At 38.9% G+C, this 16,554-nt stretch overlaps 1 protein-coding gene across 1 annotated transcript in view; it reads right to left on the reverse strand.

The window, feature by feature from the left end:
• Nucleotides 1-16,554, reverse strand: part of RP1 (RP1 axonemal microtubule associated) — a 286,090-nt gene that overhangs the window by 112,874 nt on the left and 156,662 nt on the right. The window contains exons 21-23 of the mRNA XM_069466500.1: nucleotides 16,303-16,457; nucleotides 4,923-4,981; nucleotides 4,556-4,600 (exon numbers count right to left, since the gene is read on the reverse strand). Coding sequence (XP_069322601.1) covers nucleotides 4,556-4,600; nucleotides 4,923-4,981; nucleotides 16,303-16,457 — 259 coding nt within the window. The remainder of the gene's footprint in view (nucleotides 1-4,555; nucleotides 4,601-4,922; nucleotides 4,982-16,302; nucleotides 16,458-16,554) is intronic.

Genomic DNA, 16,554 nt, shown 5'->3' on the forward strand with positions numbered 1-16,554 from the left:
TTCTCTTCTCTTTTCTTAACAGGGTCTTGCTCTGTTTTCCAGGCTGGAGTGCAGTAGTACACTCAGAGCTCACTACAATCTTGAATGCCTGGCTCAGGTGATCTTGCCATCTCAGCTTCCTGAGTAGCTGGGACTACAGGTGTGCTTCACCATGCCTAGCTAATTTTTTTATTATTATTTTTATTTATTTATTTATTTATTTATTTTTTGGTAAAGATGCAGTCTCAGTATGTTGCCAGGCTGATCTTGAACTTCTGGCCTTGAAAAGTCCTGGGATTACAGGCATGAGCCACCATGCCCGGCCCTCCCATATACTTTAAATCTTCTCTAGATTACTTATAATAATACAATATTAATGCTATGTAAATAGTTGCAGTGTGTTGTTTTTTGTGTTATTTTTGTCATTGTACTGTTACTTTTTATTGTTTTGTTTTTTTCCAAATATCTCTGATCCATGGTTGGTTGAATCTGGGGATGCGGGACCTGCGGATATGGAGGTCCAACTGTATTTGATAACAATTCTCAAATACTTTGTGCCCAACCTCCTAAGCAATCTACTAGGTTCAAACCTACTTTCAGATTCACATCACTGTGAATAAGGATAACAACTCATGTTCCTCAATATATTTAGAATCCAAGTCTTGACCTTTGTATGCAGGTCTACATGAACAATCCACTGCCAATTCTATTGCTATTGTTATCTATTGCTGTATTACAAACCATCCTAAAAGTTAATAACTAAAAACAACAATACTTTCTTTTGCCATTGAACTGGCAATTTGGGCCAGGCTTGGCAGAGGATTATCTCTGCTCCACAGAGTCAACTCGGGCAGTTCAACAGTGGCCAGGAGGACTTGCTTTCAAGAAGGCTCTCTGACGTGACTGGTGTGCTATATTGAATTATGGGTATTTTGCCTCAGACACAAAAAGGTGTGAACCCATGTTCTAGAATCCATGTAGTATAAATGAATACCCAAACACTAGCTATTTAATGTTGGGAGCAAATGAAGTTGAAACCAAGCCAGGGCACAGCAAGCCCCGCACTGTCTCCCTGGTTGCTCACTCAACTCTTCCTGGCATACTCATGTCAATAGTTTTAGGCACCAAATGGTAAATCACAGCAAACATCTGGCCTCTGCTGATAGTTGTTCTGGGCTCAGATTCTCCCGGGCTCATCTTCTCCCCTTTTGATTCCAAACTTGTTCACAAGTTGACTTCTCTTTTCCCAGCTAGCCAGGCTGGAGTTTGTGAACCTTCTTTCAGGCTCTGCGTACTGATGCTGACAAGGCAATCCTGAAGATGGTTCCTCTGGCCCCTGAGCTTTCACACATGGTGGACACTTACCTGAGACACTGACCCCTCAGGCCTGCCCAGGCTCCCAGGTGCCACAGTGTGTCTTCCTATGCAGGAAATGAGACTGACATAATAGGCAGAAGGCTCCAACACAAGAGACCAGACCATCCTCTTGTCATTAGCCATACCACTACAGAAAATTGTGCCCTAAGTGATCAGGGCAGGGGGCAATTCAATCTACATTTGATTTGGAATGCATGATGATGCTACAGAATACTCTATGTTCTTAATCATGTTTAGCTGAGACTAATTGTTAAATTTAATTTTCTTTCCTTCAGTAGACACTATTTGGGTAGTGAGGCCAGCCAAGCATGTATGGGCAAACAGAATTGAGAGAAGAGAGAAAATATTTTAATAATCTTTACCACAGATAATCCACCAAATTGCTAATAACTACAAAGAATTGGCATTCCCTATAAATAAATGGGTAAGTGCTCTAAGAATTTTTAAATCCTCCAAGTCAGAAATCCTGGAGAGCAAGCAGAAAGCTGAAATGGTTAAGAGCTACATTCTAATATCAGTTCTTTCACTTCCTAACTTAGGACAAGGTTTTTATATTTCTGAGCCACAGTTTCCTAGGATGGTATTTTTAAAGCCCTCTCAACTATAACCCAAGTAGATTCTGGATAAATTAAAGAAAATTTTCAAGATTTTTTTGTATATTATTCTACTCGTCAAAAAGTAAAAAACTCCCCCACTGCCCAATAATAACAACAACAACAACAGGGACCATTAGCGGAAACTGAGTGGCAAGCACTCAGCAAACACGAAGGCTGGAATTGTGCTGGTGGCAAATGCCAGTGCGCCAGGCCAGGAGGAACGGGGGCCAGGCCCACAAAAGAGTGAAAGCCGGACCTGAGACTTTTGAAGTAAGCCACAGGAAGCCTTAGTGAAAGGTTGCACTCCAAATAAATAGCAGCAAAGGCAGCTTATCAACACCCAACCTGTCCCCACAAAGGTTCTGGGTAGAAAAAGATTAATATGAAAAATAACAATAACAATAATAATTTCCCCTGACAATTAAAAACATCCTTTCATTTGAGTCTGAAACAAGGCTGAAAGCTTAAGATCTAAAAATGTAGCCTAATAAATTAGAAAAATAACACAACAAAATAAATCCAAGACATTGATGATAAATACTCTCTCACACACACACACACATTGTTAATGCCTGGGAGCAGTTAAAAGCAGTTCCTTTAAAGCAAGAACAGTAAAGACTCTGGACTCAGACCACTTGCATTCAAATGTTATTTGCTACCTGTGTGACTTTAGGCAGGTTAAAAAAACCTCTGTCCTTTATTTTCATCACCTGCAAAGTGGAAGAACAATAGCACCTCCCTCACAGGGTTATTGTGAGGATTAAATAAATTGATTTATCTAAAAACCACTCAGGCTACACAGTAAACACTATGTGCATTCCCTATTAATGTTACCATTATTGCTTCTATTCCACATTGTACCAGTGACCTAGATGGCATATTGAGACAAGAGAAGGTGTCATTATTCACATATGATATGGCTGTCTTCACAAATCATTCAAAAAGTATCTTGAAAAAATTACAATTTAAATTTGTTATTATAGAATATAAATTTAGTAGAATTAATGAGAGGGTTTAGCGTAGTGGCTAGATATAAGAGCAATATGCAAAAAGACACTGATAATAATTAGGCAATTCAATCCGGCAATGTATATTAAACATATTCTCTCAGAACCAAGTTCTAACTCAGTGATGCTCTTAGTTTTACTATGAAGAATAATTTTACCTATGTGAGTTGTAAATATTTAGGTTTATATCGTGTCGAGGTTTAGAAAAGATGTCTTAGATAATTGTGGGAATGAAACATGACTAGGAGTTAGGAATGGTACATAATTATACTTAGTGTTAATCAACTAAAAATGAACTTGAAATTATCTTAGTTGATTCTTTCCTTTTCCTTTTCACCCTTAAATTGAAAAAGCATTTTTGTCTACTTTCTTCCCACTGCAGTATTGGTCTACTTTCTTCTCATGGCATAAATTACATAAACATACTTCAGATACTTTCAAAATCTAAGACTCATGTTTGGTTTTCAACATTATCAACCGCAGTGTAACACTGCCTCACCATATTAGACCACTGAACCCCTGAAGGTTCTTTCCACACCATAAATGAGCTCATTCACATAACTAGGAGATGACTAATATATTTCCAGAATCATATTCCAAGAAATATTAAAGATCACATTCTTCAAATTTTAAAATGAAATAAAAGAGGACCATTTACAAATAACAACCATTATTGTCATGAACTAAGGTTTGTGACTAATCCACTTTTGTACTATAAAAAATACACATTTCAATGAGGCCATAAAATAAACTAAGACTGTAGAAATAATTAATTACAAGAAAGCATGTTAACATAGGTTATTTTGATCAAAATTACACTTGATGAAATATGTCTAACAAACTCCTAGGTAAACCCCTCTCTTGTATAACGCAACTTCATTGTGTCTGGTATCACTAATGTTGAATACATGGCTTATATTATTAAAAAAGGACTTCCAACATTTTCAGCCTCAATTATAATATTCAGTTTAAAACCATTAGCCTTTATTATCCACATATGCCCCACCAGGTTCTGGTATTAATGGACTTTATGAATATAATAATGTTGGCATTAACCACCTAGTTTCAAATTACTGCACAAAGTACACCAATTTTCGAAAACATAGAGGTTTGTGAACCTGGTATGCATACTAGTAATCTGTATTTATTCATCTCATTCAGATCAACTTTAAAATGTAGCATATTAATATTAAAAACACAATTGCAGGTTGATTTGAAGATGATCTAATACAAAAAGTTAATTACAAAGGATGCAAAAAAAAAAAAAAAACCCTGGGAAACCAACATGCAAATGAGTAAAAAGTACAATTAATAGAAATTAGTCACTTGAAAGATGACTATTTCCCCTATATATTTAAATTATTGATGGGAAGCATTAAGAAAAAAATGGATTTGGGGCTAAAGTTGCTAATGTTAGTTTCTTTATAAATCAAACTAAAATTTAATGCTTATTCCTATAATCATTTTAAGTATTTTTCAATCAATAGCTTAAACTCAATAAGAATGTACTATAAAAATGTGCAAGGCAGATAATCTTGAAACAGAAGTAGATTATTTTCAGATGATTAAAAGATGAAATGTGGCAACAACATTTACCATTTGCTTCTTCCTGTATTTTAGGATGATGATTTATTTGCATTTCTGCAAAAATAAAAGTGAAGTGCGGTTAATAATAGATCTGATGACATTGTACGTGGGGAAAAAAAAGAAATGCAAGTTTAACTCTTTAACAGTGCCAGATTCTTAGGCTGATTTTTAACTTAGAGGAGGGCATACAACATTGCCAAGACACATCTTTATGTATGTTTTTATTTTCACTGTTAGGAATAACTATAAATCCAACACACAAGGTAAACTATCCAAGGGGACATTCTGGGGCAACTGGGGAATCAAGTTCCATGACGTCCAGATGTGATAAAATCATCTTGTACTTTCCTCTACTGATGGTTTCACTAATTCTCACCTTGAAGGTAAAGTTCAATTTCTGAATGAATTATTCCCTGAGACATGAAAGGAAGCCATCTGAGGAAAAGGGGAAAAAAGAGAGAGGAAAAGAGAGAAAAAAAAAAAAAACAAAATTACTTGTTTTCTCAATTTCTATAATAAGCCTGATTCTGCATTAATTTTGCACATTATAAGGTAACTTTATAAAAATATCTTCTTATACAGTCAAACATTGCAATCCAACCTATTACATACTCACCTCTGTGCTAAGAATGACATTGTAACTGTGGCTTGAAGAATAAAAGATATAAGTTGCTGACCCTGCTAACCACCTATCCAGGCTTGTCAGTCTCATGGTTAGCACCTGTAAACCCAGCTGAACCAAAAGCAAGAGCAGGTTTAAGATTTTGAGCAGGATACCTGGGCCAGCCTAGAAAGTGTAGCCTGCTCATTAGTTTGAGGGAAACTTGGCACAGAAAAATAAATTACACCATTTTAACATTTCCTCTGTGAGAGTCTGTCTTGCTTTCACATGGCTTCCTCTAAAATCGTTCTCATTGTCTGCAAAAGAATATTACCTTAAAATCTGGCGAAAACATTGCCACTTTGAAAGATGTGCTTAGGGTAAACAATAGGCTTATGGGGAAGATTCCCCATTAACCAGCCAAATTTCTGTGTTAGAAGCTCCCTTGTGCAGAAAAATTCAGGACTAGACTCAGAAAACCAACTTTAGCACTAACTGGCTTTGTGATCTTACTCTCTTGAATCTTAGTTTCCTTGACTAAATTACCTCCCTCATAGAACTGTTGGAAAGCCAAACTGAAAAGTCATGTACAAGTATTTTTTGTACTAGTAAGTAGTACATAAATTTTATTATCGTCCTACAAAACCACAGTTACTGCTTTCTCACATCCAAACATACTTCTCTTCCTTCCATCCATCCATCCATCCATTCAATAAATATTCAGAAAGTGCGTTCTGTGTACCAGGCACTTTGCTAAGTGCTGGGGCTACAAGAAGAAGAAAAGATAAGGAACCTGACCTGAGGAGCTTCCAGCATAAAAGAAGGAAACAGATGTGTAAACACATAAATATTATGAAGTGTGGTGAGTGATGTAAGAAACACAAATGTTACAGGAACAGAAAAGGAGACGGAGCAACTCAGTGGTAGGAATGGGGAAGTGCAAAGGCTTGAAGAAAGAGAAATTTCAACAGAGAGGTGATACTTGAGCTGAAGGTTGGCAAACTAGAGGTCAGGAAGAGCACCACAGAGAAAGAGAACGGCACTGGCAAAGGTACAGAGGTAGGAGATTCCAGGTGGCTGAAGCACAGGAGGCTGCTGGACAAAGGCAAGACGGGGTTAAGAGCTTGTGTGGGGGTTACTTTAAGGGGAGATCATAGGATCCGAGAATATCAAGGAACTTAGAGGCTGTGCTGTAGGGTCGACTCCAACACACTAGCCTTGAAACTAGCAGATGATGGCAAGATGTAGGGTGTAAAGGTGAACTGTGAGCTTCACAGTCCTACCCAGCTGTCACAGTCACTCATCTCTCCATTTTTCAAAAACTATGAGAGATCCCAATTCCTTCTGACCATTTCAGCTCACAATGGTCTTTCTCTTTCTCCTCTGGAATCTAACAACACATACAATTTATTTTACACATTTAGTTAGCCTCTAAATATGCAATCTTACTTTATTAGATATGTTTTGGTTTATGTATCCCATCTTTCCAACTAAATTGTTATCTCCATAAAGAGTTTACTTTATATGCCAGAATAAAGGCAGCCAGCTTTATGTTTAAGAATACAGGCTTGGATTTGATGTGGAGTCAGACTGCCTTGTTTCAAAACCTGGCTCCAGTACCCATGAGTTGCACAAGCTTGACCCATGTTCTTGATCTCTCTGAGCTTCAGTTTCCTCATTTGTAAACTATGAATAACAACAGTACCTACATGATAGCAATACAGGAATAGGTGTATATAAATTTACCATGGTAAAACAGTTACTACTATATTTTCTCATGGTCAAACACAGTGCCTTGTACATACTATTAAAGCAAATATATTTAGAGTGATTGCCAGTCAACCAAAAATCATCCTCCTTTTGTCAGATGTGCCATAAAGAGGTGAGCCTTGGATAGTGAGCCATATTTCTGCATTAGGACAAGAAAATTACCCCCAAAGCCAACGAAAAGATGGGAGAATTGGAGCAGCACAAACTAAGAGGTGCAGTGATGATATTAAGGAGTGGAATAAAAAGCAAGTAGGAGAAGGTTGCTCGCCCAGGAACACTACACATTCTACACAGCCACCAGCAAAAGGCTGCACAAATAGCCAGAGATCACCAGGGAGTTCCCGTTCACTGGCCTGGCTAAGAAACATAAAGATAGGGGGAAAATTCTCCAAGACTTTTAAGATTAGAGTAGATAATGATGGATGTTTGGGTGATTCTGCCCTAATCACGTGCAGTGTTTTTGCTGGGGAAAAGGCATAAAAAGGTAAGGAGTGATATCACTCCTTATAGATTAGATTTTTGTCCGAGATACGTTTTAGATATGGCAACCACACATTTCACATTGGAAGTGGTGAAAGAAATACTTGAAATTTCTATGTCTCCACCCCCATCCTGAAAAATGAGCAAGACTCATCCCTGCGCCTCATTCTGTCAGTTTCCCACCATCACTACTTGTCACTTTCGCACCAAGGAATGGCTCAAACTGACAAAGAAGAACACAGAAATCTGCAGCAGCACAAATATATGCTCAGAATAGCAAGAAATGATTAATAGTGGCCTCTTTCAGGAAAAAAAATCAGTAAAGTTAAATGATTGCTCACTGCCTCATGATAATTTTTATTATTCTCTTCTCCCTATAAAAATAGTATTTTACATTTCTGTACTTCATCAAAATTTCAACATCCTTTTTTATCTATATCATTCATCATTTCCCCCAATTTCCCAAAAAGAGAAAAAAATCATTTGTATATAGGCTGAACTACTTTGAAAATAAATAAATGCATAAATTATTTTTAATGAGACATCTGAGGATGTTATAAAGGGAACTCATGTAAAGATTAGGTGACCTCTAAGGTTTCTTCCAACTTGGAATTGCATTATGTTTTCCCGCCCTCCTTTCCTCCCTTCCCTCCTCTCTTCATTCCCTCCTCCATTTCTTTCTGTAAACATTGGCCAAATTTCTCCTTGGAACAACAACAAAAAACATGTTGGAGAATAAAAAGAAATGTATGAGACTCTACCCTTAACCGGCTTATCTTCTGGTACCTGAGAAAAACATGTTCACAAGCCATGACTGTGGAAGACAATATGTGGTAAGAATTGCACAGAGGTCTACATCAAGGCCTGGGAGATTTTAAATAGTGTAAAAATGAGCTCACTTCTGGCTGGGCAAGCAGAGAAAGCTTCATGGCATGAATAGCATTTTATCCTGGACCTTGAAGGATGAGAATTTCAATAAGCAGAGGAAAGAATAAAATGAGCTAAGACATGTGAGGTAAGAGAGTACCAATGTCCCTTGAGACTGTCTAGGGAAAGGGGCAAAAAAGTACATTATTTGGGAGAACTGGAAGTGAAGCCTAGAAAGGTCAATGGCCGGCGGGGGGTGGGGGTGGGGTGGGGGTGGCTAGTTAATTCATTTTAAACCTGTTGCCACAAGCTAGCACCTTCAGACTGGGCTGGCCTAGGTGCAAAAGTTCCGTCGGCAACTGTACCTATGCTAAAGAAGAGTGCTGTTCAAATATGGCTGCCTTTTTCCTGTCCTGCTCCACAAATGGTATACTCAGCCCTGCTCTGTAAAGGACTCAGTTTACGATTTATTTGAAAATTCACTAATTTAGCACACACTTCCTGAGTACCTACTCTGTCCTATGTTTGTCCTGTGGACACTGAAGGTCTTGATTACAACCTCCTAAGTGCATAGGCCTTCATGTTTGATTTTCTTGGAATAAGCACCAGAGTTGGCACAAGGCAAAATGCTTTGTGAATAATAATGATGGAATGATGCAAGGGTGATTATCTGTCTTGCTTCTTTTTAAGAATTTCTTACATGAAGACTGGCCCTGCCAGTGCGGGCCACAGTGACTGAACAGTGGAAATGCCCCTCCCTGCCAGGCAGTCCAGGCAGAGCCCTGCTGTGGTTGTGGTCAGTCAACTAGCAACTTTAGTTTTTCAAGACTGAGATCCTGAGACAAGTGAACTATGTTTTGCTTAAAAATCTACACTAGTGGGACACTTGTCTTTTTTAAAAAACAAACTCTCACGCTAATTCTAAGAATTATTTTTTGGCTCTTTAACACTTAAAAATGGGTATTAAGTGACAATTTTGTTTATATATGTATTAGTGAGATTAAGACATACTTAAACCTTTAGATTTCATGTTCTAATTCTAAATCCGTCATTTAACATGATTTCCCTTAGGGTTTATAGTGTCTTGATTAATATATGCTCTTTGGTTCAAATTATTACACATGTAAATTTAATCTATTCTATTCCAGAAACCATGGCAGAGAGTGAGAGTAAAAATATAAGACATCAGCCCAACCTTGAGGAAAAGTCTACTGAGAGTTAGAGAGGTAACACAGAGACACAAACACACAAATACAATTTAATGTAGAAGTACTGAGTTAACATCATGCACCTTGTGAAAGGTGTACAGAGAAGCAGTAGTTTCCCAACCTGAGGCTTCAGGAAAGATTTCCTGGCAGGGGAGACGTGCCTTTTGTCAACTCACCAGTAAATATGCCTGTGAGAGCCTCTAGGACTGCAGGCACCAGGGCAGGGCCAAGAGTTAGGTGCACTCAGAAGTGACAGCAGCAGCTGAGAACACACCGACAGCGGATGACAACCAGGGAACATGTCTGCCGCAGAGCCTGGCTGCAGCCTTACTCCGTGGCCAAGGCCGGCTGTGGCTACAAGCATTCCCACAGACTGCAATCCCAGGGGTGTAAGGCCTGCCTCCCCTGCCTGCAGGGGCCTGGAGATATTTTAGTGGAAAAATAGACCCTTTATTCAACAGTCAGTAAGAAGACACTGAGGACTATGAAATAGTGGGCCAGGAGTGGAGGCAGCATTCTACCTACCAGACGTACCCGGAATTTGCTGAGAGTCTCTTCTACCCACAGTGGAAGCCTTTTTAAGTTTTCTTTTCTTCCATTGTAGACAAAGGAAATAATCTCAATCTTTCTCAAGAAAAAAAAAAGGAAAGAATTCTGAATAGAAACGAGGCAGGAACACCTCACAGGCAGTAGCTGCAACATCAACTCTCAGGAACACTGTACGGCATCTTGTTCTTCTTCCTCAGGTGACTATGCCTCAGGGTCACTCTACCTATCTGACCAGTTTGGTCTTGAGAGGACAAAGCTAGTCATGCTTCTCTGCCCTGACAAGTCAAGTTAGATAGTTTTCTGAAATATCAGTTATTTTTGCATCTATAAATTCTCCTTCTATTTAAAATTGCCCTGGGTAGGGCCTTTATTTCAAATAACTTGCTCCTGCAAGCTCATGTCAATGTCATTTTCCAAACATGTCAGGAGTGATGGGAGGTGACACTGGCAGACTCCTCACTCTCCTAGTCTGCAGGCTAAAGAGCTTGGCCCTCCTAGGTCAAATGGGTTAACAAATATGTATCACAAATGAAATTGTTTCTATTAAAAGAGAAATTCTAATTTATTTTAATGATCTCATCATTAAAGTGAAGGCTCACACATATACACACATATACAAATACTATAAGTTTGATAACACAGTAAAGTTTAGAGATCCCTAATTTAATGTTAACAAACATGCATTGCATAGTACATTATGGGATTCACTCAAATAGTTTACTGGATTAAATAGTGTTCTTCCAAAATTCATGACCACCTAGAACCTCAGAATGTGACCTTATTTGGAAATAGGGTCTTCGCAGATGTAATTAGTTAAGATGAAATCATACCGGAGTTGGGTGGGCCTGGTCCAATGACTAGTATTCTTATAAGAAGAAAAGAAACATGGAGACAAAGACACAGAAAGGGAAGACAGCCATGTGACAATGAAGGCAGAGACTGGAGTGATGCATCTGCAAGCCAAGGAATGCCAAGGATGGTCAGCAACCCCCAGAAGCTGGAAGAGGCAAGGAAGGATTGTTTCCCGGACCCTTCAGAGGGAGTGTGGCCCTGTTGAAGCCTGGATGTGGCCTCCAGAACTATGAGAGAATACATTTCTGTTGTTTAATGCTACAAGATTTGTGGTAATTTGTTATAGCAACTACAGAAAACTAATACAAATAGTATATAGGAATATTTATGCTAACGTATAAAGTCAGTTGAATGTCTGCCTTATTCAAATACAAATGTTTCATGCTACAAACCTCAAATAGCCAAACCTTCAGTGTAAATGGTAGAAATTCAGTGGTGTAAACCTCCAGATATATTAAATGTACAAAAGGCAGAAAAATATCTCCAGGCATAGAAATAAAATAAAGCCATAGGGATGTGGGTGTTCAACTGAAGAGGGGAAAAGAAAAGGAGGCTATGCACGCTCAGCAGGAAGCCTCTGTGATACGGAAGTGCTCACCTCCCCCAGAGCTCTGCTTTGTATTTCACCTAAGCACTTCCCCTGAGCGCATAAAAGGAACTAGCACTTGGTGGTCTTTCTCTCCACCCTAATTCAGCTGCGCTGTAAATTCCCACTCTTTGAGGAAGCTCCAAGGAGCATGACCAAGACTTTTTCTCCTTTTCCATTCTGTGAGGTGTCTACCTGAGCATATCTGTTTCCTGCACCCCAAAACTAATTACCTACATACAACAAGCAGGCCCGGCATCATGTCCCACGCAGCTCCAGCACCAGGACTGCAAAAGACTCTCTAGTCTGGCTCCTGTGTGCACCCACAGCTCTCCTTCCCCTCAGAGTAGACTTCCAGACTCCATCTGCTTCAGAGGACACTGTCCTTGACCTTTCACATGCAGAGAAAAGGCTCTGGAAGCACAGAAGCAACTATACGTGGCTTCAGAGTAGTCTTTTTCTGTTGTAGAAAGGAAACTGCTATGCCCATATTCTATTCCTAGTGCCACACTCTTTTGCTTCTTTAAGAATTAAGGAAGTAGGACCTACCCCATGTCTTGTATCCACAGAATAGGAAGGAATGATTGTTGCAATTTACCTTCTTCATCAGGGTATTATATGAATGAGCACTGGCTACCATTTCTTTAGGACCTACTATGTGCAGGGTTCAAATATTAGCATTTGATACATTAGGATGCTACACATCTGTTATATTATTTTTCATTGTTTAATATATTTTATAACTAAAAAATTTTCAGATGCAACCCACTGAAACTACTTAAGCTATTACATATGTCTGTTCCTTCCAGAGGAGGTCATACTGGCACAGCACAAACAAGAATAAGGAGATGAGGGTGGTGGGCAGCCCTGGTGGCATGGAATGCATATGTCAGCATGAACAGTGGCAATGAACACATCTAAATTATCCCCCAGGAGATTTCATATTTAAAAGAAATCAACTAAATTAATTTGATAAGATATCAGAACATAAAGAAAAAAACGCTGGATGAAGCACTTCCTAGATTTTCTGATATGGGGAATAAAACACAGTTATCACCTGGCCCCTGAGATGCCTGTGTGCTGTGGATGGGAGCAGGCAGGGAGGTGATGCCAGGTCCTCTTCAGTGCTACGTGTCACTAGTCAGATGAAGGTGCCTGTGCTGAGCTAATTTCTGAGTAAGTATTGAGAGAAGAAATACATTATCTCTAATTGGGCCAATTAACTCATGCTACAGGACAAATTTGAATGGAAACTTGAAGAATGGGCAGGATATTGATGGGAAGAGTTGAATGAGATAGGGCATTCATTCCTCTGTGAGGAACAGCACACTAAACAAAACAGAAGCAATATGGAACAGAACTTGTTCAGGTAATGACAAGTAGACTAACTTCACTAAGATCTTGCACTTTGTATGAAACCAGTGAAGACCCCATATAGCAAAAGCAATCTTAAGCAAAAAGAAAAAATTGGGAGGCATCAATTTACCAGACTTCAAGCTATACTACAAAGCTATAGTAACTAAAACAGCATAGCACTGGCACAAGAACAGAGACATAGACCAATGGAACAGAACTGAGAACCCATCCTCATATAGCCATCTAATCTTTGACAAAGCAGGCAAAAACATACACTGGAGAAAAGAATCCTTATTCAATAAATGGTGCTGGGAAAATTGGATAGCCACGTGTAGAAAACTGAAACAGGATCCGTACCTCTCACCTCTCACAAAAATCGACTCAGGGTGGATAACAAACTTAAACCTAAGGCATGAAACTATAAGAATTCTAGAAGAAAACGTTGGAAAAACTCTTATAGACATTGGCCTAGGCAAAGAATTTATGAATAAGACCCCAAAGGCAATCACAGCAACAACAAAAATAAATACATGGGACCTGATCAAATTAAAAAGCTTCTACGTAGCCAAGGAAACTATCACAAGACCAAATAGACAATCTACAGAATAGGAGAAAATATTCACATGTTACACATCCAATAAAGGGCTGATAACTAGAATCTATATAGAACTCAGGAAAATCAGCAAGAAAAAAATCAAACTATCCTTTCAAAAAGTGGGCAAAGGACATAGACAGAAACTTTATAAAAGAAGACTAATGACCAGACAAACATATGAAAAAATGCTCAACATCTCTAATCATCAGGGAAATGCAAATCAAAACCACAATAAGATATCACTTATCTCCAGTGAGAATGGCCTTTATCAAAAAGTCCCAAAACAACAAATATTAGCATAGATACGGACAGACAGGAACATTCATACACTGCTGGTGGGACTACAAACTAGTACAATTTCTGTGGAAAGCAATATGGAGATACCTCAAAGAGCTATAAGTAGAACTACCATTTGATTCAGCAATCCCATTATTGGGCATCTACCCAAAAGAACAAAAGACATTCTATATAAAAGACATCTGCACTCAAATGTTTATAGCAGCACAATTCACAATTGCAAAGATGTGGAAACAACCCAAGTGCCCATCAATACATGAGTGGATTAATAAAATGTGGTATATGTATACCATGGAGTTCTACTCAGCCACAAAAAACAATGGTGATATAGTACCTCTTGTAGTATCCTGGATAGAGCTGGAACCCATTCTACTAAGTGAAGTATCCCAAGAATGGAAAAACAAACACTACATGTACTCACCATCAAATGGGTTTTAACTGATCAACACTTATGTGTGCATATAGTAGTAACATTCTTTGAGTGTTGGGCAGGTGGAAGGGGGGAGGGGGGATGGGTATAGTCACACCTAATGGGTGCGATACACACTGTCTGGGGGATGGACCTGCCTGAAGCTCTGGCTCAGGTGGGGCAAGGGCAATATATATAACCTAAACATTTTTACCCCTTATAATATGCTGAAATAAAAAAAAAAATTTTTTTAAAGATCTTGCAAGAGGACAGTTATAAAAACAAACTGGATCTGGGTGTGGTGGCTCATGCCTGTAATCCTAGCACTCTGGGAGACCAAGGCAGGATCTGGGAGGCAGAGGCAGGAAGATTGCTTGAGGTCAGGAGTTCAATACCAGCCTGAGCAAGAGCAAGACCCGTCACCACAAAAAAATAGAAAAATGAGCCAGGTGTGGTGGCTCATGCCTGTAATCCCAGCTACTAGAGAAGCTGAGGTGGGAGGATCACTGGAGCCCAGAAGTTTGAGGTTGCAGTGAGCTATGATGACATCACTGCACTCTAGCAGGGGCGACAGATCCGAGACTCTGTCTCCAAAACAAACAAATAAACAAATAAACAAAAAATAAATTGGAGAGGAAAAATAGAGTCAAAGGGTATAAACCCTTGAATAGAAGATCATGACGTCTTTTGTTTTGTTTTGTTTTGCTTTTTTGGTAGGCAATGATGATTATTGAATATTTTTAAACAGGGGGATAGTATAATTAAAATACAGTTTTTAGAACAATACTTTTACTCACATTTTTTCTAAAAAAAATTTTAGGGCAAAACTATACAATACTAAAGAATAAAATTACAAAGAAAACAAAGGAAAAATGAGAGAAGAAAAGATAAAGTCAGAATTATGCTAGTGTCATATGATTAGCTTGGGACTGGTGGTCAGGTAGGCTGTAGAAGACAGACTCGGGAGACAATCAGAAGACTGTTGTGATGAGCTAGTCTTGATGAAACAGGGGCACTGATGGGAGAGAGGTAGCAGTAACAGAAAAGAAGAAATGAATTAAACAGACACTCTGAAGAAGGAATTGACTGAGTTTTATGATTAAAAAGGCAAAAAAGGGGGAGGGCCTACTGTTGTCCCCATTGTTCCTGCTCATCTGCAGTTGTCTCCAGTCATCTTTGGTGTCTGCATTTTTAGTGGCATGCCTTTAGTAATTTTAATTGAATTTCCTCATTATTTTTTGCTCCACTTTTTGCTTAGTACTGAAAGTTGTAATTGCTTTGGTATCTCCAAATTCATACCCTTGAATTTCCCAATGCCCTATTTTGCCTGTAGTTTGTCTTATTTCCTATCGATTATCTATTTGAGAAAAGGCCCCATACATTGAATATTTAAAATTTCGAAATGGAGCCCCAAGTTTCTCACTCTCACATCTACAATAGACGGGGTTTTAACGTAGAAAGCTGCTCATACTCAAGCCCATTCTTGAGTCCAGGGCCCATCCTCTCCTTGTGATTGACAGGCCAAGCAGCAACACACATAAGTGCCCATCTAGCAAATCTGGGAGCTTTCTTGAGATAGCAGGCTCAGCAGAGAGCCTGGCTTCTTCCTGGGAAAATAAGTGACACTTTCTTAAGCAAGGAGGTGTGGGGTTTCTGACAAAGAGATTTCAAGAAGGAAGTCTGTGTGGGACCTGGGGCTCAAACTTAAAGGCAGTTGGGCCAGGTCAGGAATGGAGAGTTGCTGCCGAGACTTACCTTTATGGGGCCCAAGGGAAAGCCCAACTTACTAGAATTTAATCTTTTTCTTATGTTCTGTCCTGAAAATTCTCCATAAAGTTTTCTACACTTAATTCCCTTATAAAATTGTTATCACACTATAATTTTAGTAAAGAAACAAAAATTTAAACAAATATTCTCACCATTTATGAAATAATTTCCAGTATTAAACTTTTGAGGCTTTTGTGACACATAGAACATTGTGATAATAAGAAATTACAAAACAAGACTTCCTTACAATGCTTAGCAATAGATTATTTACTTAAGCAATCAATGAGGGATACATGATGTGGAATCCCGAGTGACACAAATTCATGACTTACACACACGCACACACACACACACACACGCACACAGCAGCATCCACAGTGTGACACACTCTTTTGAAGTACCGTAGAGAACAGCATTACCTTTCACAGGTGAAGATGGACTCATAGAAGGTACTGGGTTCTCTGACGATGACCTTTTCACAGTACCAGTACTGGGATGTGTCACTGGCCTCACAGCGCAACAGCACCTTCTGCAGTTTTCCAAGCGACACTGCTTCTATTTGAAATTTATCAATCTGGTGCAGGAGACACCGAAAAACCTCAAAGAAATAACTAGAGTCTAGCACATGACAAATATAGGCAATAATAATAGCCCTAGGACTCCAGAAGCAG

Source organism: Eulemur rufifrons, chromosome 3 (genome assembly GCF_041146395.1).
Source record: "Eulemur rufifrons isolate Redbay chromosome 3, OSU_ERuf_1, whole genome shotgun sequence".
NCBI lineage: Eukaryota > Metazoa > Chordata > Mammalia > Primates > Lemuridae > Eulemur > Eulemur rufifrons.